This window comes from Microtus pennsylvanicus, chromosome 1, assembly GCF_037038515.1.
Source record: "Microtus pennsylvanicus isolate mMicPen1 chromosome 1, mMicPen1.hap1, whole genome shotgun sequence".
In the NCBI taxonomy this organism is placed as follows: domain Eukaryota; kingdom Metazoa; phylum Chordata; class Mammalia; order Rodentia; family Cricetidae; genus Microtus; species Microtus pennsylvanicus.
The window spans coordinates 77,548,123-77,570,760 of NC_134579.1; the positions used below are offsets into that span (position 1 = coordinate 77,548,123).

Consider the following 22,638-nt stretch of genomic DNA (forward strand, 5'->3'; position numbering starts at 1 on the left):
CAAATAGTGTAATTTGTCCCCTGGATGTTCAGGTTTCTGCTGTGGCTGTGTTAGACAGTGCAGTACCAGTAAGCAAGTAACTGCCTTTGCTTATGAAAAAAAAGAAATGGCAGGGGCTGGAGAGGCCACTTAGTGGTTAGAGCACTCTGTTCTTCTAGAGGGCCTGGGTTCAATCCTTAGCACCCATATGGTGGCTCACAACCATCTGTAGTGGGATGCAATACTGTTTTCTGTCCTCCATAAGCACGTGTACATACATACAGGCAAAACACTCAAATACACAAAATATTTTTTAATAACTGATAGAATTTATTTTATCCTATTTTTTGGTTTTTCAAGACAGGTTTTCTGACTGTCCTGGGACTTGCTCTGTAGACCAGGCTGGCCTCAAACTCACATAGATCCTCCTGCCTCTGCCTCCCGAGTGTTGGGATTAAAGGCGTGTGCCACCCAGCTCTATGATGTCTTTGTTTTTTTCTGGATAAGGTCTTTTACTGGCCTGGAACTTGCCAAATAGACTGGACCAGCTCCATCTTCATCTGTCCAGCATCAGGACTAGGAGGATGCATGCTGGAGTGTGGGATTTCTTTTTAGCATCCATCTTCAGATGCGTCACCACACCCGAGTTATTTAATATAGGTTCCAGGGAAGTCAGCCTTGGTACCTGTGTTTGCAAAGCAAGCCGTGCTGAGCTCTCTTCCTTTGACCTTGTCTTGAGCCACCTCATCCCAGACTCTGCAATGTATTTGTCCACAGATAACCAGGACACTCGAAGCAACTTGGATATAACTGTGGGCTCTCGACAACAGGCAACACAGGGCTGGATCAACACTTATCCCCTCTCCAGTGGCATGTCAACCATCTCCAAAAAGTCAGGTTAGTCAGGGTAGGGGGTGGCTCCTACATCTTCTGTCCTCTGTTGAGTTCCCATCTTGGTGGTATGATGGGCCCTCACTTAGGTGGCAGAACAGAACATGATTCTAAAACCGGACCAACGTTTTCGGTTCAGTCACCAGCACATCACCAAAGGAAAAGACAGGGCAGAAGATTAGCTGAAAGGACAATGACATGTTTCGTCTTTGCTCCCCAGGCATGTCTAAGAAAACCAACCGGGGTTCCCAGCTGCACAAGTACTACATGAAGCGCAGGACACTGCTGTTGTCGCTGTTGGTGAGACCTGTGGCCACAGGCACTTCCCACTGTGTAACAGCGTAGCACCTTAGGGTGGTAGCAGCATGTGGACACCTGCAGAAAATACACTGGATATTGTTTGGTCTCACCAGGCCACTGAAATTGAGCGTCTCATCACTTGGTACAACCCGCTGTCAGCCCCAGAACTAGAGCTGGACCAGGCAGGAGAGAACAGCGTGGCCAACTGGAGGTCCAAATACATCAGCCTGAGTGAGAAGCAGTGGAAAGACAACGTGAACCTTGCCTGGAGCATCTCCCCCTACCTCGCTGTGCAGCTGCCAGCCAGGTAGGCCTTCCAGTCACCCTAGCTTCATCAGAGGTTCAGTGTTGTAACCTGTCAGCTGTATCCTGAGTGCCATGAAATATGACATGGCTCCTGTCAGGGACACTCGGGATTCTCACCTAGTCTGTGCAGAGGTTCCACAGTGACCCTTGTGAGCGTGTCAGCTCCTACCTAGGTGCCATTGCACACAGAACTAAGAAAGTAATATCTAGCTGAATTCAGAACCACCATGTATGACCAGGGAATGTAGCTCAATGTAGACCTCTTAACTAGCATGCACAAGAACCTGGTTCAATCCCTGGCACTGTTTAAAAAAAATGGTAGAGTCACAGTGTAATTTATAAAGGCTTCCCTTCTGGGAGGTAGTCCACAGAAACAACTTGGGAGAGTTTGGATTGTGTGTGTTTGAATAATGCCATCTTGGAGCTTGAACTGAGAGCAGACTGTCTTGCTATAGCTGTCTGCCTAGTGTGCCATAAGCTCCCTCAAGGTGAGAATCTCAGACAGAAATAAAACCTTTAGATTGCAGCAGTAGGAAAGATGAGCTTGCAGAGGCTCCATGACCTACATGGTCCCTCAGCCTGCTTCCCGACAAGCAGGGACAGGTATGTATGACTGGGAGCAAAGCTCTGCCACTTTTCTGTGTCCTCTACCTGGTCCTCAGGCCCAGGACAGCAGACTGGTTCTCTTAAGCCCTTTCAAAACAGAATGTTCATGGAGACTGTCCCTTGCATTAGCCTGGGTCAGGAACATCTACAGGCTCATGCCTGCCCTCTCACCACCAGGTAAGGGGCTCTACAGGTTCAGACTGTGAGCTAAGATGCTGAGCCAGAGATAGGCAAATGCAGAAGGATAAATGGCAAGATAGGGTAGGGTTCTGCCATTTCCTCATAGCAACCTAGTAATGCTATTGTTTTTCTTTTTTCCTTCACTTTTGTTTTGTTAAATGTTTGTTTATTGCTTTGGAGGAATGGGGGGGGGAGAGAATATGTCTGTGTGTGTCTGTTTATGATGTGTGTGTGTGCATGTGTGTCCAATTCAGAAGCTAACTTGCCAGACTTGGTTCTCTTTTCATTATGTGGAACTAGGAAGTGAACTTAGGTCATCAAGGTTGACATCAGCCTTTGTTCACTAAGCCATTGTACATAGAAAGAGTTACATCATACATAGAAAGGGTTACATCTTACATAGAAAGGGTTACATCGTACATAGAAAGGGTTACATCATACATAGAAAGGGTTACGTCTTACATAGAAAGGGTTACATCATACATAGAAAGGGTTACATCGTACATAGAAAGGGTTACATCGTACATAGAAAGGGTTACGTCTTACATAGAAAGGGTTACGTCTTACATAGAAAGGGTTACATCGTACATAGAAAGGGTTACATCGTACATAGAAAGGGTTACGTCGTACATAGAAAGGGTTACGTCTTACATAGAAAGGGTTACATCGTACATAGAAAGGGTTACATCGTACATAGAAAGGGTTACATCGTACATAGAAAGGGTTACATCGTACATAGAAAGGGTTACATCGTACATAGAAAGGGTTACATCGTACATAGAAAGGGTTACATCGTACATAGAAAGGGTTACATCTTACATAGAAAGGGTTACATCGTACATAGAAAGGGTTACATCGTACATAGAAAGGGTTACATCGTACATAGAAAGGGTTACATCTTACATAGAAAGGGTTACATCTTACATAGAAAGGGTTACATCGTACATAGAAAGGGTTACATCGTACATAGAAAGGGTTACATCGTACATAGAAAGGGTTACATCGTACATAGAAAGGGTTACATCGTACATAGAAAGGGTTACATCGTACATAGAAAGGGTTACATCGTACATAGAAAGGGTTACATCGTACATAGAAAGGGTTACATCATACATAGAAAGGGTTACATCGTACATAGAAAGGGTTACATCATACATAGAAAGGGTTACATCGTACATAGAAAGGGTTACATCATACATAGAAAGGGTTACATCGTACATAGAAAGGGTTACGTCTTACATAGAAAGGGTTACATCGTACATAGAAAGGGTTACATCATACATAGAAAGGGTTACATCGTACATAGAAAGGGTGTCTCTGTAACCAGGGTTGCCTGGAATCATGGCATTCATCCTGTCACCTCCTTGTGAATGCTGTAATGATGTGATTTTTCATTTTTTTATTTTTTGGTTTTTCGAGACAGGGTTTCTCTGTAGCTTTGGAGCCTGTCCTGGAACTCCCTTGGTAGACCAGGCTGGCCTCGAACTCACAGAGATCCGCCTGTCTCTGCCTCCCAAGTGCTGGGATTACAGGAGTGCGCCACCACCGCCCGGCTTGATGTGATTTTTCAAAGGGTCCTTTTCAGACTTTGTAATGTATTACTTGCCTACAAGTAATACATTTAGATATCTGTAATATAGTGTTGATCTAAATCCCTCCAGCTGAGTGTTCCCCTCTGGCTCTCTTCTGTGGCAGTGAAGAATGTACCTGCTGGTGCAGCTACCACACCAAACCCTCTGAACATTGTAGGTTCAAGAATACAGAAGCCATTGGAAATGAAGTGACCCGTCTTGTCCGGTTGGACCCAGGAGCTGTTAGTGATGTCCCTGAAGCCATCAAGGTAGGACAGCCCACACACACCAGCTCAAAGTACATCTAGAATGTCTTCCAGAGAAGCCTGGCTACTCATTACTATGACCAAATACCTCACCGAACAATCAGGAGAAAAAAGTTACTTTGACTCAGTCTCCGGGAGCTCAGCCTATTATGGCTGAGCAGCAGGCGGATGTGCAGGAGGCCGTTCACGTCCTGGCAGATGGACAGAAGAGAGAGAGAATACAGGAAGGGATCCCGGCAAAGCGCAGCATCCAAACGCATGGCTCCCATGGCTGATTTCCTCCACTAGGCCCCACACACTTTCCACCACCTCAAAATAATGACTGGTCCTCCAGGTCCAGGGGGTCCAGCCCTGTTCTATTCTCTGCAGGCAGTGCACACAGAGTACACAGATGTACTCTTAGGCAAACAATCATAATAAATAAAATCTTGGCCAGGTAGTGGTGGCACATGTCTTTAATCCCAGCACTTGGGAGGCAGAGGTGTGAGGATCTCTGATCTTGAGGCCAGACTGAACCACAAAGTGAAACCCTGTCTCTAAAACAAAATTATCATTATTCTATCTATCTCACCAGACAAAAAGTTACCGGGTAACCTCAATGGTAGAAGTTTCTTAACTCCTTGCATATTCTACTTCTAGTAATAATTACTATGTTTATGATATTTAGTCTGCTTAAATTCTGACAGGTTTCCATATAACCACAAATTCACTATATAGTTGAAGTTGTCCTTGAATTTCTGATCCTCCATTTTCCACTTGCCATGCACCAAGATTGCAGGTGTGTACAATCAATTGCAGCTGGTTCTGTGCAGTGCATACTAGCCTGGAACACACACTACCCACTGAGCCTCATTCCCAGCCCCTCAACCTGGATTTATTACAATTATGCTTCTTTGCATAAATGTCAGAAACATTTTCCATTTTCTCCTAAGTGTTTTTTTTTTTTACTGTCACTTTTTCTTTTCTTTTTTGGCCTAGAGCTTGCCATGTAGAGCAGGCTGGCCTCAAACTCACAGAGATCTGCCTGTCTCTGCCTCCCGAGTGCTGGAATTAAAGACATGCACCACCACACCCAGGCTGTGGCTGTTCTTGCAGAGGCCATAGCTAAAGGACTACTGTAACCCTGTCTCCCAACTTCCTCCCTAGTTCCTGGTCACCTGGCACACCATTGATGCCGATGCTCCGGAGCTCAGCCATGTTTTATGCTGGGCACCCACGGATCCACCCACAGGCCTCTCCTACTTCTCCAGCATGTACCCACCACACCCTCTCACTGCACAGTATGGAGTGAAAGTCCTGCGGTCCTTCCCTCCGGTGAGTCCAGAGCCCTGCTGAGCCAGCCTAGGTGCAGCTGTCCCAGTATAGTTAGTTGATATGAGATGCTCCCAACTGTGTGGGCACAGCTAGACTATGTATTACTGACATGATATTTGTTGCAGAAGATGAGTTTTGACTTTGGAGGTACACGCCTTTAATGCCAACACCAGGGAAGCAGAGGCATCTCTGAGTTCTTAGGCCAGCCAGAAAACACAGTGAAACCCTTTCTAAAAAAAAAAAAAAAAAAATGAGTTGTAATTCATATGTATTTTCTAGTTTTAGGCTTTTTTTTTTTTAAGCTTTCATTGGATCTTTTGGTTAAAAAGAAAGTTTACTTGAGTTTGGTCCCTGCTGTAAGAAGTGAGTAGTGTACCCATGCCTCTTACCCTAGCAGTTCTATGTGGTAGCCATGATGGAGGGTCTGTAAACTGCTCTAGAGCTCTGCTTACTACAGCACCAGCGAGTCTTTACCTGGGGCAGGCTCCTCTCCTTACAGGTGAGGTACTATATTGTATGTGCTTATTCCACCAATGTGTGTTACAAAGCCTCGGGTACTTCTCTTGTTATCCTCTACACCTTCCCCGGCTCTCCAGCAGGAGGCAGCATCCCATGTGCAGGTCCAGCGCTCATTACTGTGAATTGTTACAACTCTGAGGTCACAGTCCTTCTTCCTTCTACAGGATGCCATTCTGTTCTACATCCCCCAGATTGTGCAGGCCCTCAGATATGACAAGGTATGTACTGACACAGCACAGCTCCTACTTCTCCCAAGAGCTATCTGTATTGCTACTCCAGCTCACACAGGCTCCCTCTGGGCTCCCTCAGAAACAGGACTGTGCAGTTACAACAGAGCCCTTATTCTTACTGCCCCGTCCTGAGGCCACTCATGCTCTGCGGAGAGGGCGGGCTCTGGTACCTTGTTTCCTATGGGTGAGCGACCTGTTCTAGGGTCCCCTTTGTTGGGTCAGGGCTCAGCAAATCACATGACCTCCCTGAGTCTGGCTGTTGTCCTAGGAAAGTGGTGAGGCTTAGGTGAGCTGATAAAAGATATGTTCTAATCACACTGGACAGAAAGTGGCAACAACCAGATGACTTAAACAAGACATTTACAAGCACCCAGGATAAAAGTGCTTGTCACAGGAACCTGACCACGGAGTCCAATCACTGATCCCATGGTGGGAAGAGGGGACCAACTGAAGAGCTGTCCTCTGACCGTCAGATGCATACTGTGGCATTCATGCACTCACACAAACACAAAACAATAAATGAAATGGAAAAAAAAAACCCAAGTACATTTTACCAGCTGTGGTGGCACACACCTTTAATCCCAGCACTTGGGAGGCAGAGGCAGGTGGAGTTTGAGTTCGAGGCCAGCCTGGTCTACATAGCAAGTTCTAGGAACTAGGACTACATAGAGAGGTTGTATCTCAGTAATACAAAAAAAAAAAAAAGAGGGCTGGAGAGATGGCTCAGTGGTTAAGAGCACTAACTGATCTTCCAGAGGTCCTGAGTTCGATTCCCAGCAACCACATGGTGGCTCATAGCCATCTATAATGAGACCTGGCGCCCCCTTCTGGCATGCGGGGCACACATGGAAGGAATGCTGTACACATAATAAATACATAAATAAATATTTTTTTAAGAAAAAAAGAAAAGAAATAGATAAATAAATAAATCCTGGAACTGAAGATCTGGCTTAGTGGTTAAGTTGCCCTTGCAGAGAACCAGATTCCGTTTCCAGCACCCACATGATGGCTAGCAACTATCCATATGTAACTCCAGCTCCAGGACATCCACTCCCTCTTCTGACCTGCGTGGACACCAGACACACACATGATGCACAGACATATGTGTAGACAAAACACCCATACACATAATTGTTTTAACTAAAAACTAAACTAAACCTGGAGGCTAGCGCTCCAGCATCGAGGTGCCAACAGGTCTCTTCCCAGCCTTCTCCCTCAGCGGGTCTGCAGTATCTCCACCCTGAGCTACCAGAAAATGGTAGGGAACAATGCAATGGAGAAAGAGAGGGTCCATGTTGGCTGCATGCTGCTCTATGGACCCCGCCACTGTGAATTGGTGGTCTGCACAACCTTATGAGTTTCTGATACCTAGCCTACGTGTTTCTTGTATTTGACAGCTGTTGAAATTGAGAGTCATGGTTCTTAAATACCAAGGGGGGACCACACAGGAGACCCAGGCCTGTACTGTACACTCCATGCCCTGAGCCTAGCCCATGAGTGGCCAGCCTTTGGCTACTGGCCTGGCTCCTCAGCTAATCCTAATGGGTCCATCCACACAGCTGGGAAGCACACAGCCATGGTGGGAGTTCCCTCTTGCACGAGGTTAAGAAGAGTTTCCTCCAGGAGTAAAGGCTGATTGTGGCCTTCCCTACTACAGATGGGCTATGTGCGCGAGTACATTCTCTGGGCAGCAGCCAAATCCCAGCTTCTGGCCCACCAGTTCATCTGGAATATGAAAACTAACATCTACCTCGATGAAGAAGGGCACCAGAAAGACCGTGAGTACCTTGGCCGTCATCATCTCCTTTAGAGGTTGCTTTCTCAGAGGTCCCCTGTGTGTGTGCTACCCCAGCCTGGAGACTACCCCTTAACACACAGAGCATCTGGACTTCCTTCATTGATCCTTTGGTATAAGGTGACATTTGCAGCTCCTGGGGTGTACAAGAACTCCCTGCTGGCCAGCTACCTGTCCTGTCAAGAGTCTGTGCCTAGCACAGCCCGTGACTGAATAAGGAGTGGCCAACTCAGGAGCAACAGTTCTCAAACAATAACCTGTAAAGCCTCACACTTTGCTCTTGGTGTGCTTGCTCTCCTGCTTGTTTGTGACAGGGCTTGTTGTGTAGCCCAGAACTTACTCTGACTCTCCTGTCTCTGTGCCCATACCTGGCTAAACAGATAAAGGCACTTGTCATTAAACCTAAAAAATGAGCTTAATTCCTGGAACACACATGGTGGGAGGAGAGAACAGACTCTTGCAAGTTGTCCTTTGGCCTCCACATGTGTGCCACAGTGTGTATCTCCACACACAAAAACAAATAAATAAAAAGTAAAGAGCTGGACATGGTGGCACGTGCCTTAAATCATGGCACTCAGGAGGCAGAGGCAGGTGAATCTCAGTGAGTTCGAGGCCAACCTGGTCTAAGGCACAAGTTCAGGCCATCTAAGGCTACACACAAACCCTGTCTGAAAACAAAACCTTCAATATGTGTCTGTATCCACCACCCACAGCACCAGACCCATGAGCACCACCATAGGAACCTGAGCATCGTCAGCCAGCACTGGCCCCTTTCATTGGCCCAACATCAGCATAGTTATCATCACCACTATAGCTACTTCCACCAAAATTTCCTCCTTTTTGTTTGTTTGTTTGTTTCAAGACAAGGTAGGTCTCTCTGTCACTTTAGAGCCTGACCTGGAACTAGCTCCTGTAGACCAGGTTGGCCTCAGACTCACAGAGATCCGCCTGCCTCTGCCTCCCTAGTGCTGGGATTAAAGGCGTGCGCCACCACCACTTAATTCAAAATGTCCTCCTTTATTGACAGTAACCATCATCTCCTCCTCCTCAACCACCTTGGTTTCTATATCTTGGTCCACTACCACCATGACCTCCTCTGCTACCATAACCAGGACACCACCATAGCCTCCTCTTCCACCAAAGTTTCCACCACAACCAAAGTCCCTCCATGACACATAAAATGACCAGATCTACTCAGCAGCCGCTCTGTGGTCCCATGATGACATCTCTTTTTTAAAAAGGGCCTTTTTTTACTCACAATTAGGCTCATTAATAGTAAAGTACTCCAAACAATTTCATCAATTGTACTGTGATCATCAAAAGTTACAAAGACAAACCCTCTTTATTTTTCTCTGCCTGTCTTCCATAACTTCTGTGGTTTTCGTCTTGCCATACTTTTCTTTTGTTTGTTTGTTTTTCAAGACAGGGTTTCTCTGTGTAGCCCTGGCTGTCCTGGAACTCACTGTGTAGACCAGGCTGGCCTTGAACTCACAGAGATCTGCCTGCTTGAGTGCTGGCATTAAAGGCGTGCGTCACCACTGTCCAGCCTATCTTGCCATACTTGTCAAAGTAGCCTCTCAGATTACAATCTTCTGTGTCTCCCTTAATGCCACCAACCAGCACTCTCTTCACTGCTGAGTAGGCGCCAGGCTTTCCAGAATCTCTCTAGAAACAGCTGTCCTTGGCTTCACCATACACCCAACAACCTCTTGTGGCTGAGCACACATTGCCACATCAAGTCTGCCCCAAAGCCTTGGATGTTCTGTTGGGGTCTCTCATTACCACACAGTCTGTAAGTGTTCCTCATTTCTCAGAACGGTCTCAAGCTGTCATCTGTGGGTTCAAAGTACAGGCCATCGGTAACAGCTTCCTCAACTGCTCTGATTCCTTTGGAGCATGGCTTGCCTCCCTCCATCCTAGCGGCCAGAGCCAGGCTAGAGGTGACTCAACAACATTTTACACCCATGAGACTGGACTAGCCTTTTCCAACTTAAGTTCAGTATAGGACTATATGTTGTTTTTGTTGATTTTAATTCCTATCACTCTAGCCAGGCCAAATGGCACAGTCCTTTAATCCCAATACCTAGGCAAGTTTGAGGAGAGCCTTAACTACGTGAGAATGACATCACCCCTCCTCAACAAGGTTTCTCTGAGTAGCTAGCCCTCGCTGTTTTAGAATTTGCTTTGTTTGCCAGGGTGGCCTTGAACTCAGGGCCTCCCGCTGAGGCCTTCCTTAAAGGCTCCTCTCAGGGAAAAAAGAAAAAAAAAAAAAACAAACTGGGTGTGGTGGTGCATGCCCTTGGGACCAACATTCAGAAGCCAGGGGCAGACTGACCCCAGTGAGTTCCCGGACTGCCAGGACTGTGTAGCAAACCTGTCTTTAAAAAAGAAAAAAAAAAAACTCAGGGGCTGGAGAGATGGCTCAGAGGTTAAGAGCACTGACTGCTCTTCCAGAGATCCTGAGTTCAATTCCCAGCAACCACATGATGGCTCACAACCATCTGTAATGAGACCTGGTGCCCTCTTCTGGTGTGTGGGCATACATGGAAGCAGAATGTTGTACATATAATGAATAATTTAAAAAATCTCAGCCAGGCAGTGGTGGCGCACACCTTTAATCCCAGCACTCAGGAGGCAGAAGCAGGCCAGCCTGGTCTACAGAGCTACTGCCAGGACAGGCTCTAAAGCTACAGAGAAACCCTGTCTCAGAAAAAAAAAAGTAGAATATAACAAAGCCAATAACTGGAACCAGATGTTATGCATGCATAAAGTCCAGAGTTAAGTCCCCAGCACCAAGTAGAAGAGTCACACATCTGTAAACATAGCACTCAAAAAGTGGAGTCACAGGGATCTCAAGTTCAAGGCCAACCTGGGCTACTTTCAACTCTATTTCAAAACAAACAATTAGTATGGCTTTACCTGGGGCTTAGGCCCTGCCTTGAGCTTTGTTTAGGGGCTAGCAATTTTACCCACCATCAGAACCAGTGTCAACAGTGAGGGGGAAATGGTGGCATGTGTGGCCTTTATCAGGTCTAGAGTCCATTGCACATGCAGGCAGGGTGCTGGGAGAGCTCCAGCTGACTGTCTAGCAAACATCTTTAATATTTAAGGGCCTTTGGTTGGTTGGTTTGTTGGTTGGTTTGGTTTTTCTGTCTTGGAACTCACTTTGTAGAGCAAGCTGGCCTCCAATTCAGAGACCCACCTGAGTGCTGGGTTAAAGGCATGTGTCACCATCTGGCTAAGGGTTTTCTTTTCAGGGTCTCTGTGGCAGCCATAAAACTCACCATCTTTGTCTCCTCAGCTGACATTGGTGACCTTCTGGAGCAGTTAGTAGAAGAGATCACAGGGTCCCTATCAGGCCCAGCCAAAGATTTCTATCAACGAGAATTTGATTTCTTTAACAAGATCACAAATGTGTCAGCCATCATCAAGTAAGTGGCTCACTGAGAGACAGTTTTCTGCGATGTCTTGTCGTGTCTTCATCCCACCTACTCACCTCTCTGAGCTTTCAGGGTTGTTGCCTCCTAGCATGGGGCAAGGCAGAGCATCAGCTGTGTTTGCATTTGACACTTGCCCAAGGTCTCCAAGGGAAAAGAGTATTGGGCGCAGCTCTTCCTGGCTTCTTCCACTTGCTAATGTACCCTTGGTGTATGTGCAGGCTGCTCCTGCTGTGTTCACTGAGGGTCCTCTCCGTGTTCCCAGGGGCCCTGACCACACACAAAAGGGTAGGGAAGTATGTCACTACAACACCTGAGACAATCAGTTTAAGAGAACAGTGTAGCCAGGCATGGTGGCACACACTTTTAATCCCAGTACCTGGGAGACAGAGGCAGGTTGACCTCTGTGAGTTTGGGGCCAACCTGTCCTACAAGGTGATTTCCCAGACAGCCAGAGCAATATAGAGACCTTCTCAAAAACAAAACACATACGAAAGGGGAGATGGGAGACAATATGGACGTCTTCTTAGTAACTGTGTGCTCAGCACATGACAACTGTAGCAGAGAAAGACAATGGTGTCCCTTAACCCCTGCAAGGCTATAGCCCCAGGCACCTAAAATTCATCATTGGAGAATTTTGTGGTGGGCAAGAGTTGAGACAGGGTTTCTCTATATAGTCCTGACTTCTGGAACTCAGCATGTAGATCAAGCTGGCCTCAAATTCAGTTATCCACCTGCCTCTGCCTCCTGGGTGCTGGAACTAAAGGTGCATGTGGCCGTGCCTGCCCTCACTGGGGAGTTAAAGGTTAACCCCTGTCCTTAGCACAGGAGCCTTTGGAGAACACTCCCAGATTCAGCTCAGCAGGAAGGTGCATTTCCAGGGCATCATGACACAACAAAGTTGCAGTTACCCTCAGCCTCACCTTAGCTGAGCCAGGTCACAGGGCTCACCAGCAAAAGTCACACAGTAAGTTACAGAAGTGGCATTTCAGGGCCAGGTGGTGGTGGTGCATGCCTCTAATCCAGAGGCAGAGACGGGTGGATCTCTGTGAGTTTGAGGCCAGCCTAGTCTACAAAGCGAGTTCTACAATAAACTAAATCTACAGAGAAATCCAGTCTCAAAAAGCCAAAAAGAAAAAAAGGAAAAAAGCAAAGGCATTTCAGCCCCGAACTGGGTGGGGCCCCGCAGTCACCTGTTCTCTCAGTACCTTAACAGCAGCACACATACCATAGAATGTGAGGGCAGAGCTGCCAAAAACAGCTCCACTTGGGCCCCTGCCACCCTGTGGGGCCATCTGGCTTCTCTGAGGAATGCAGAGCAGGAGTTGCTATGGATGGTTTCCTGACAACCTGAGCCTGGTAGGGTCAGGTGAGCTCTCTGTCCCTGGGGGCTAGTGTCTATGGCTAGAGCTTGTTTGTTCAGACCATTCAGTGTAACCCAAGCTGGCCTCAGACTCACTAGATAGCAGAGGATGCCTTCCAGCTCCTGGTTCACTGGTCCTCACATCTGAGCTATGTGCCACCATGTCCAGAGCATCTCTGTCTTGTTTCTCAGGCCCTACCCTAAAGGCGAAGAAAGAAAGAAGGCTTGTCTGTCAGCTCTGTCTGAAGTGAAGGTGCAGCCTGGTAAGCCAGCAACCTCAGGGCCAGTGAGGCACGAGGGACTGATGTGGAAACAGGGCTTGGCTAGCCGCATCACACACTTGGGGCCTCCAGCATCCGACACCCAAGGGATGAACTTCCTTTTTTCTGCTTAGTGGACGTATTTGCTGAGTGTCTTAGTTTTCTGTTGTTGTGAAGGGACACCATAAACACAGCAACTCGTACCAAAAAAAGACATTTGGTTGGGGCTGGCTTACAGTTTGGAGATAGTCCGTTGTCCTACGGAGGGAAGCATGGGGGCACACAAGCAGACATGTGCTGGACAGGTAGCAGAAAATTCTCTATCTTGATCCACAGGAAGAGAACTGTGAGCCATTATGCCTGGCTTGAGCTTCTGAGACCTCAAAGCCCACCCCACAGTGACACACTCCCTATGGCCAAGCATTCAAACACATGGGTCTGTGGGAGCCATACCTATTCAAACCAGCACACTGAGAAGCACAGGGATGGAGGAGTGTGTTAGAGCATGCTAGGCCAGTGCAGCTAGGGTGGGAGTCTCCACTGAGAGTGAAGCAAACCCAAGACTTTCCCAGACAGCAGCAGGGTAGTTGCCACAAAGCTAAAGTCCAGAACATTCTGGAGAAGCATCTCCTGGGAGGCTTGCCTGGATGGATCCCCAAGGGGAAGGGTCTGAGTCAGGAAGGGCAGACCCACAGTGAGCACAGAACAAGTCAGTGTCCTCATCCGGCTGCTCTGCATGTGAAGCCTGGGCTGGGGACTGGCTGTGGCTCTGTGGTGACACATAGCTCCCTGTACCTCCTTCTATGCCTGCCCAGGCTGCTACCTGCCCAGCAACCCTGAAGCAATTGTGCTAGACATTGACTACATGTCAGGAACGCCAATGCAGAGGTGAGTGCCCGTCCCCACTGGGTCCCACACAGTGGTCTCCACTGTACTCATGTGCTCCCTTCCTCTCTCAGTGCTGCAAAGGCGCCCTATCTGGCCAAGTTTAAGGTGAAACGCTGTGGAGTGAGCGAGCTTGAAAAAGAAGGTCAGTAAGGGACCCCTCGCATCCGGGTACCTCTCCTCACCCGTGCTGCTGTGTTACAACATCCTATCAAAGATGTCTGCCATGAGTCTCCCTGCAGACTCACCCTTCCTCTGGAAATGGCAGGGTGCTCTGCAGCAATGCTTGCTTACCCTGGAATCTGCCCCCACCCCCGTCCTCGGAGCCCAGCTACTGAGCCTTTGTGGGCACACTGGTTGCTTCAGGCTCTGTAGAGAGGAGCATAGTCTAAGTGACACCGGAGAGGTGTGCAGCCTCACATATCTGGAGGCTGACATCAGGACGTAGGCCAGCATGCTCAGTGAGGGAAGGGTCAGGCTGTGGGCAAGCAGGAATCTAAATTCTGGGCTGGGTGTTCTCCAGCTCGCCCTCCTGTGGTTGTAGCAATCCATGCAGGTGATGCTACTTAGCATTCTTGCATCTCTGCCTGCCTTGTGTGACCTGGCAAGTCTCTCTCAAAAGGACACTTGGCATCTACTATGACCAGCATCTTCAAATACCTTAATTCCAAAGAAGATCACGGTTGTGGTTTGGGGTATGAACTCTGTGGGGACACAGACCAGTCTTCAGTGGTCTGGCTGTGTTTCAGCCCTGAGTCCTCAGCTTGGACCCTAAGGGGCTCTGTTTCAGTTCCTTGTAAACTTGTGTGTTCTTAGGAAAAGTCCTGGCCCTGTGACCCTACATGATAACTCATAGTGTTTCTTGGGACCCCTTAGTGCTCTGTCAAAGTGATTCTCAAGATCCCAGTTCTTTCTCAACCCTAGGCAGCCTCCTCGTGCCCTCAGGCTGAGAGAGAGCCCCCCTCCCCTCCCCAGGTCTGCAGTGCCGCTCAGATGCTGAGGATGAGTGCCGCGGGCAGGAGGCTGATGGCAAGAAGATCTGCTGGCAAGCAGCCATCTTCAAAGTGGGGGATGACTGCCGACAGGTGACAGAGCTGGCCTTATTTAGGCTGGCAGGGCAAGGCACTGTCTTCTAGTGACACGTGACCCTTTCCTGCACTTTATGATTCAGGTGCTCTGGAGGCATCAGAACAAACCCAGAAACCCCTGCTCCCAGCCCCACCCTGCACCATCAGGGACGGCCTCACTCCCACATCCTCAGGGCAATCTTGTGACAGCCCAGCCTGGGTGGGCAGTGAGGCCAGACCTCTAAGCTCTCATTTGGCCACAGCCTGCCCCCTTCCCTACTGTGTGAGCCTCAAGGGCCACTAGTTTCCGAGTGGTCCCAGGGCTGAAGAAAGGACCCTGACTGCATCCTGTGCCTTCTCCGGTCCAGGACATGTTAGCCCTGCAGATCATCGACCTCTTCAAGAACATCTTCCAGCTGGTCGGCCTGGACCTCTTTGTTTTTCCCTACCGGGTAGTAGCTACCGCCCCTGGGGTGAGTTCCTGGGGTGTGGTAGGCAAAGGGCCAGCACATCACTGCTCCCACCTGACTGTCCCCTCTCCCTCCCTCCTAGTGTGGGGTGATTGAGTGCATACCGGACTGCACCTCCCGAGACCAGCTGGGCCGCCAGACTGACTTCGGCATGTATGACTACTTCACACGCCAGTATGGGGATGAGTCCACCCTGGCCTTCCAGCAGGTAGCCAGCCCCACAGCCTCAGCTCACCTCCTGTCTGCACTCCACACAGCTGCGCTCACTGCTGTGAGCTCTGCCTTAGTCACACAGAGCCAGGTGAGACCACAGCCCTCTCCACATAGGCACGCTACAACTTTATCCGAAGCATGGCCGCCTACAGCCTCCTGCTGTTCCTGCTGCAGATCAAGGACAGGCACAATGGCAACATCATGCTGGACAAGAAGGGCCACATCATCCACATCGGTCAGCCAGGCCCTAGGGGGCTGGGAACGAGAATGGCAGCCCACACTCTGGGTAGACGGGAAGCTGGTGGAGTGTCTCTGCTCTAGCCTGGCAGGAGCTCCTCCTCCCCCACTCAGGCCCCTGTAGCTAAGAGCCTCTACTAGAAATAAACCACCCTGACCTCGCTCCTGCCCCAGTTACAGGCAGCTTTTTGGGATTTTGCAGACTTCGGCTTCATGTTCGAAAGCTCACCAGGTGGCAACCTTGGCTGGGAACCAGACATCAAGCTGACAGATGAGATGGTGATGATTATGGGGGGCAAGATGGAAGCCACACCCTTCAAGTGGTTCATGGAGATGTGTGTCCGAGGTTATCTGGCTGTGCGGTGAGCCCAGGGGCCGTGTGGAAGGGATGTGACGGTGGGAAGGAGGAAGTCAGGCTCAGTAGCACTGACATCAGGTGGCTGGTTACAGTCAGAGGCCTGTTACTCCAGCTCCGCCATCCACTGCCCACACACACGTGGGCACACACATAAAGATAATTTTTTGTTTCAAGACAAGGTCTTGCCGGGCGGTGGTGGCGCACGCCTTTAATCCCAGCACTTGGGAGGCAGAGGCAGGCGGATCTCTGTGAGTTTGAGGCCAGCCTGGTCTACAAGAGCTAGTTCCAGGACAAGAACCAAAAACTATGGAGAAACCCTGTCTCGAAAAATTAAAAAAAAAAGAGAGAGAGACAAGGTCTTACCATGTAGCTCTAGCTGTCCTGGAACTCACAGAGATCTGCCTGTCTCTGCCCCCCAAGTGCTGGGACTAAAGGTGTGTGCCACTACCACCCAGCCATAAATCTTTAAGAAGTGAAGGGCCTTGCCTTCTAATCACTTAGTCTACCTTTGTGAGCAGCTTCCAGCTCTGAACCACCAGCCCCATCCTGCAGTCTCCCACAGCTGACCTCATCTGCCAGCACCCTCCAGCCTTGGGCTCCCCCTCGGGACTTCCTGGCCACCCTTTCACCGTAGCCCCCGCATCTCCAAAGCTACATGATAGACTGACATCAACCCGATGGCACATGGAGTATCACCTTGCCACATCCCACATGCTACTGTGGTTAAGCCCAACAGAGCATCTTTGAAACCACAGCTGGAAGCCTGGCGTGTGGGGGATAGGGAAGGACACTCAGCCATACCGGCTGCCTGAGCATGGCTGGGGGAAGCAAGCCAAATGGTGGAAAGTAGAGGTGGATCTCTGGACTGGTAGCTGGGTCCTGCTCAGGCTGGCTTTGTCTCCTGCCCTTGCTGTCTCCACAGGCCCTACATGGATGCCGTCGTCTCCCTGGTTACGCTCATGCTGGACACAGGCCTGCCCTGTTTCCGAGGCCAGACAATCAAGCTTTTGAAGTAGGTGCCTTGGGGAAGGGCTCTCACTGTGCTCGGGCTCTACCTAGAAACCTTTTGTGTCCTGGGAACCCCAGAGCAGTCAGGCTTCCTGGATAGCAAGATGGCCTTGAGCTCCCCAAGTGGCCTACTAGTTGCTGGAAAGGGTCAGGGGCCACACTAGGTCACAGCAGGAAGGGGCCCCAACAGGTTCCCACAAATGCAGCCTTTCATCTCTCCCCAGACACAGGTTCAGCCCTAACATGACAGAGCGAGAGGCAGCGAATTTTATCATGAAGGTCATCCAGAGCTGTTTCCTCAGCAACAGGCAAGTCGCCCACGTCCCTGAGCCTTGCCAAGGGTGAGCAGGTGGGAAGGGCTCTGAGAGATGAGGCTCCTCACTCTCCTGCTTGGCCTTCCAGGAGCCGGACCTATGACATGATCCAGTACTACCAGAACGACATCCCCTACTGAGGCAGCCTGGGCGTGGAGCAGACAGCTTCACAGACCCTTGTTCAGGAGACTGAGCAGCAGTGTGCTGTGTGTGCAGGTGTGAGAGCACAGGTGTGAGTCTCTGTGCACTGGACACATTCCCCACTTGTTCACCTGTCTTACTACATGGGTACATGAAGTATTTTCTTGTGTAAACATGGAAAAATAAAAATCCCCAAATGTGCTACATTTTCTTTGTTTGCTAGCCTCAAACCTACCTCCCTGTAGTTGAAGCTGCCCTTGGATTCTGGTCCTTTCGAGTCACTGCCGAGCTCAAGGAGTCTACTTTTGGTTTTGGTAGGATAATCAAACCCAGGGCCTATGCATACTAGGCAAACGCCTCAGCCTGTGACTCATCCCAACAGGCATTCTCTCCAAGGAGAGACTTTCCTAGGCTGGTCTTTGTCTCCATATCTCTGTAGTTTAGTGGTGAAAGTTCTTGCCTTGCCTGACATGCACAAGGCCCATGCCCAGTAGCCCCCAAACGACAGTCAGAAGGCGGGAATGAAAGCAGAGTCTGGTGGGAAAGAAACTGAGAAAGCAAACAAAAGTGAACCTTAGAGTAGCAGCCCAAACCTGTAATCCTTCCCACTCCCAGCCTTGCTTTTGTTTGGTTTTGGTTTGGTTTTCTTTCTTTTATTTCTTTCTTTTTTATTTATTTTTTTCAAGACAAGGCTTCTCCTCGTGTAACAGCCCTGGCTGTCCTGGAACTCACTATGTAGACCAGTGTATGGCCTTAAATAACAGAAATCCACCTTCCTCTGCCTCCTGCGCCACCACCTCGCTACTGGTTTTGGTTTTTTGTAAATTATTTGTGAGTGTAGTTTGCACACTGTTACCATACCTGGTGTTTGGTGAGGGGGCCAGAAGAGGGCATCAGACCCCCTGGGACAAGAATTACAGGATGTTGTCAGACACCTGGTGTAAATACTCTAAACTGAGCCCAGACCCTCTCTAAGAGCAGCAAATGGAGGCAGGTGGTGGTGGCACACGCCTTTAATCCTAGCATTTAGAGGCAGAGGCAGGTGGATCTCTATGAGTTCGAGGCCAGCCTGGTCTACAAATTGAGTTCCAGGACAGCCAGGGCTACATAGAACAATCCTATCATATATATATGTATATATGTGTGTGTATATATATATATATATATATATATATATATATATATAGAGAGAGAGAGAGAGAGAGAGAGAGAGAGAGAGAGAGAGAGAGAGAGCAGCAAATGGGGGCTGGAGAGATGACTCAGTGATTAAGAGTACTGAGTGTTCTTCCAGAGGTCCTGAGTTCAATTCCCAGCATCCACGTGGCAGGTGAAAACCGACAACTGTAACTCCAAGATCTGATACCCTCACACAGACATGTATGCAAACACAACACCAGTGCACATAAAATAAAAAGGGTTAGCAAATGCCATTCATCATCTATCTCTCTAGCCCCCACTTAGTTTCCTGAGACAGTTTCTCATTGGCTGGAGCTCCCTAGCATGCCCCTGTCTCTACCTCCCCAGCCCTGGGGTCACTGACACGACCACCACATCCAGCTTTTGGGGGGAGGGCAGGGGGCTGGGACAGGGTTTCTTTGTTGCTTTTAAGCCTGTCCTGGAACTCGCCCAGCCTGGAACTCACGGAGATCCACCTGCCTCTGCCTCCCAAGTGCTGGGATTAAAGGTATGCACCACCACCGCCAGGCTACATCCAGCTTTTTTACATGGGTTCTTGGGATCAAACTTCCATCCTTGTGCTTGCAAGACAGCCATCACCCCAGCCGAGGAGCTGAAGGCTCCAATGGACAGAGCGTATAGGCTGCTGGGTGCGATTAACCTCAACCACAACCGATGCTTTCTCCGAGTTCATCTTCATTGACCGTTTTGTCGGGCCATTAAGCATGTTGCCAAGAAACTATAAAAAGCTATAATTGTTTAAGTGGCGTGGTTATAGTTCAGCATTCACAAATGCTTAGTTCGATCCCCAGAACAGAATAAACCACACCTGGTGGCTCATGTCTGTAATCCAAACACTCAGGAGCCAGAGGTAAGATGATCAGTAGTTCAAGATCACTCAGCTACATGGAACAGCATGAGACCCCCGCCCCACCAAATAAGTAGTCTAGAGCTTATATGTGCTGGATCAAAGTTCAACCCACACTGATTTCCACTGAGCAGACATTCCTCGTATACACTAGCACGTTCCTCACGAAGCCCACTATCGGTGTGTTCAGATGCTGTGAGGAAGTTTGGGTTTGGCAAACTCAAACCTGCCCAGGGGAACCCCAGTGTTGCAGGGAAATTGGAGTAATTCCGGGGAAAATAATCCACACACCACGGAGGGAACTTGACAGGCCAGCACTCATCCTGCCCAAAGCTCAGACTCACAGTAGCAAACGACTCCCTAGGGGGTCGGGCTGGAGGACAGTCCGGGCACCCAAGCAGCCAGCCCAGCTGTTGAACAGTACCCCTGCGCCCAGGTGACAAGGGGGTCTCTGGGCCCATAGGAACACACAAGCTCCACCCCGCCCTTTTCACACAGGTAGGCACCCCAAAAACCACAAAGGAAACAGAGGTGCAGCAGGTGGCTGAAGCCGGCATGATGCGCTCTAAGCAGGCAGCAGTCCATGCGCGCGCAATTCAAGCAAAGGCGACAGCGTGTAGCGCAGCCTACGGAAGACTGTGTCCGAGCCAAGACTACTCGGGAGCCCCTGGCCGACGGTGTCGGGCTTCCTCAGCGCCACGTAGAGCAGCGGCAGCGCCAGGAAGCCCAGTGGGAGCAGCAGCAGCGTCTGCAGTGCGCTGAGCGCCCACAACCTGAGAAACCACCAACGAACACATGGGTGGTGGCTCCGAGACCCCGAACCCGGACTACGGGGCCACCGCTAGCCACTCACCTGATGCTCCCCGCGCCCGCACCACCAAACAGCCGATTTTCCTGCAGAGAAAGGGACGCATTCAGCTCTGCGCCAGGAACTAGCCAAGTCTCCCCGAGAAAGCAGGTCTGGGTCCCAGCTTCGCCCGCGCGCTCCGGCCCGCGCTCACACAGTCAGCCCTAGCCACCTCCTCCATGAGTGAGCCCGCGCAGTCCTGCACCCGACGAGGTTGCGAGTTCCACCTGCGGGATAGGCACGGAGATGGGCCACCTGGCCCGGCTTTAGCACTGCCCTGCCGTCCTCCCTAATCCCAACCCTTACGGTTCCGCGCCAACACGCGTAGCCTCCAGCGCAGCCGCTGCCTCCATCACCTTCCCCTGCAGCTCCTGGAGAGTGGCAACAGGGACTCAGGGCGGAGAATGCGGTCCACCGCGGGTCAGGGGGTAAGGAGAAAGGGTTGAGACCGCAGAGCGTTAGAAGTGGCTCTCAGAACCGAGAACCCGCACCTGCAGGACTCCGCTCTGCTCCTGGAAGCTGGCCCAGGCCTCTTCCGTACGCTGCGCGCCCTAGAAGCCAAGGGCCTGGGTGAGCATCGCCAGGACATGCCCTCTCCACGCGTCCTCCCCTCAGAGCCCAGCACTGTTCGCACCTGTCGCAGGTCCTCTGCCTGCATGGTGAATTTGGCCTCCGCCAGCTCCAGATGTTTCTTCGAAAGAATCCAAGTGATATCAAGAACCTGTAGGCCTCATACACCGCTGTGCCCCGGGGCTTGGTCTCCTCCGCCCCCGGGTGTTAGGTTGCTGGCTTTCGGGTCCGACGCTCTACCCACGCGAGCTCACGGCCCTGCCCACAGCCATTCCCCGCCCATGGCCCCGCCCAAGCCCCGCCCAAGTACCTGCAGTGCCGCAAGTTGAGTTCCCAGTCGCTGCTCGGCTCGCTGTTGACTCAACTCTTCTCCTCCATAGTAGAAAAGCTGGGAACAGAGTTTGTGAGCGCCTGGTTTATGGGACTTGGGGGCGAGGGCGTGACCTGGGACATTCCGTACGTACCTGGCTGGACAGCTCCTCCCACTCTTCCTGCAGCTTCCGATTGTGTTGCTCCTGCGGACAGGGTCCAGGCTGTCTAGGCCCCTCCGCTAGCCTCGCCACCCCGGGCTCCACCTCTTGTTCTTGCCCTTACCAGGTCCAGCCGGTGCTGCTCCGCGGCCTCCAATAACCCACGAGCCTGCTCCGCGCGTTCCCGTGCCGCCTCGCGCGCCTCCCCTCGAATCGCCCGCGACGCTTGACTTCGTCTCCGCTGCAGGCTGTGCGGCGAGAGGGGGTGGGGGGCAAATGGTCAGGGATGAAACTAAGGCGCAGGATCCTGTGGGAAGGCCCACCGCCAGCCTGAGAGTTCCAGACTGAGCCCACTGCCCAGAGCCGAGGCTGCCAGTAGCCTGCCCTGGGCCCTCGGTGCCCTCGCACCTGCGCTCGCGCTCGCGCAGCTCGTCCAGACGCCCGGTGAGGCTCTCGCTCTCGGCTTCCAGCCCACGCACCAGCTCCTCTAGCTCCTGCTTCCGCAGGCGGCCGTCACGGTTGTCCTTCTGCAGCTGCAGCAACTGCTCCAGCGGCTCAATCATAGCTCCAGCACTCTGTCCGGACCTCCGCCCGGACCTCCGCCGCCTGAGCGGCCCTGTGGCCCGCGTCATAATGGGCAGCAGGGGGCGCCAGAGCCCGACCCAAGAAAGGCCACGCCCGATCGGTATACAATTTTTAGTAAAGCGGAACTTGGTGGCCCATATTAATACTCCTCTCTCCTGAGGTGTGGGAGACACGAAGGTCAGAAGTTTAAGGTCATCCTTTGCTGCGTAATCAAATTTGAGGCTAGCCAAGGCTACATGTGGACCTATATCGGATTGATAACAAGTTTACAAAATTCTAGGTAAAGACTGGACTTGACAGTTCATGCCTGTAATCCCAGAAATCCAGAGACTGAAGCAACAGAATCGATGACCTTGAGTTCAAGCTCAGCATAACGATATAACAAGAAGACTCTGACTGGAAAACAATGAGA

At 50.5% G+C, this 22,638-nt stretch overlaps 2 protein-coding genes across 2 annotated transcripts in view; one reads left to right on the forward strand and one right to left on the reverse strand.

The window, feature by feature from the left end:
* Pi4ka (phosphatidylinositol 4-kinase alpha) overlaps positions 1 to 17,914 on the forward strand; it is a 128,891-nt gene extending 110,977 nt beyond the window's left edge. Inside the window, exons 37-55 of the mRNA XM_075970228.1 lie at positions 757 to 876; positions 1,091 to 1,170; positions 1,284 to 1,477; positions 4,012 to 4,102; positions 5,246 to 5,413; positions 6,097 to 6,150; positions 7,820 to 7,940; positions 11,259 to 11,388; positions 12,950 to 13,020; positions 13,833 to 13,905; positions 13,977 to 14,047; positions 14,878 to 14,987; positions 15,338 to 15,442; positions 15,522 to 15,647; positions 15,767 to 15,887; positions 16,092 to 16,251; positions 17,170 to 17,259; positions 17,480 to 17,563; positions 17,658 to 17,914. Coding sequence (XP_075826343.1) covers positions 757 to 876; positions 1,091 to 1,170; positions 1,284 to 1,477; positions 4,012 to 4,102; positions 5,246 to 5,413; positions 6,097 to 6,150; positions 7,820 to 7,940; positions 11,259 to 11,388; positions 12,950 to 13,020; positions 13,833 to 13,905; positions 13,977 to 14,047; positions 14,878 to 14,987; positions 15,338 to 15,442; positions 15,522 to 15,647; positions 15,767 to 15,887; positions 16,092 to 16,251; positions 17,170 to 17,259; positions 17,480 to 17,563; positions 17,658 to 17,709 — 2,021 coding nt within the window. The 3' untranslated portion in view covers positions 17,710 to 17,914. The remainder of the gene's footprint in view (positions 1 to 756; positions 877 to 1,090; positions 1,171 to 1,283; positions 1,478 to 4,011; positions 4,103 to 5,245; positions 5,414 to 6,096; positions 6,151 to 7,819; positions 7,941 to 11,258; positions 11,389 to 12,949; positions 13,021 to 13,832; positions 13,906 to 13,976; positions 14,048 to 14,877; positions 14,988 to 15,337; positions 15,443 to 15,521; positions 15,648 to 15,766; positions 15,888 to 16,091; positions 16,252 to 17,169; positions 17,260 to 17,479; positions 17,564 to 17,657) is intronic.
* Positions 17,915 to 20,319: 2,405 nt separating this feature from the next.
* Tmem191c (transmembrane protein 191C) lies at positions 20,320 to 22,204 on the reverse strand. The gene is made up of 10 exons (XM_075970256.1): positions 22,050 to 22,204; positions 21,766 to 21,889; positions 21,636 to 21,686; positions 21,482 to 21,559; positions 21,236 to 21,292; positions 21,093 to 21,152; positions 20,908 to 20,972; positions 20,756 to 20,828; positions 20,608 to 20,648; positions 20,320 to 20,527 (listed from the first exon to the last, which is right to left on the reverse strand). Exons 1-10 carry the CDS (start codon positions 22,202 to 22,204, stop codon positions 20,320 to 20,322), a joined length of 912 nt encoding a protein of 303 aa, XP_075826371.1.
* Between the last annotated feature and the right edge of the window lie 434 nt (positions 22,205 to 22,638).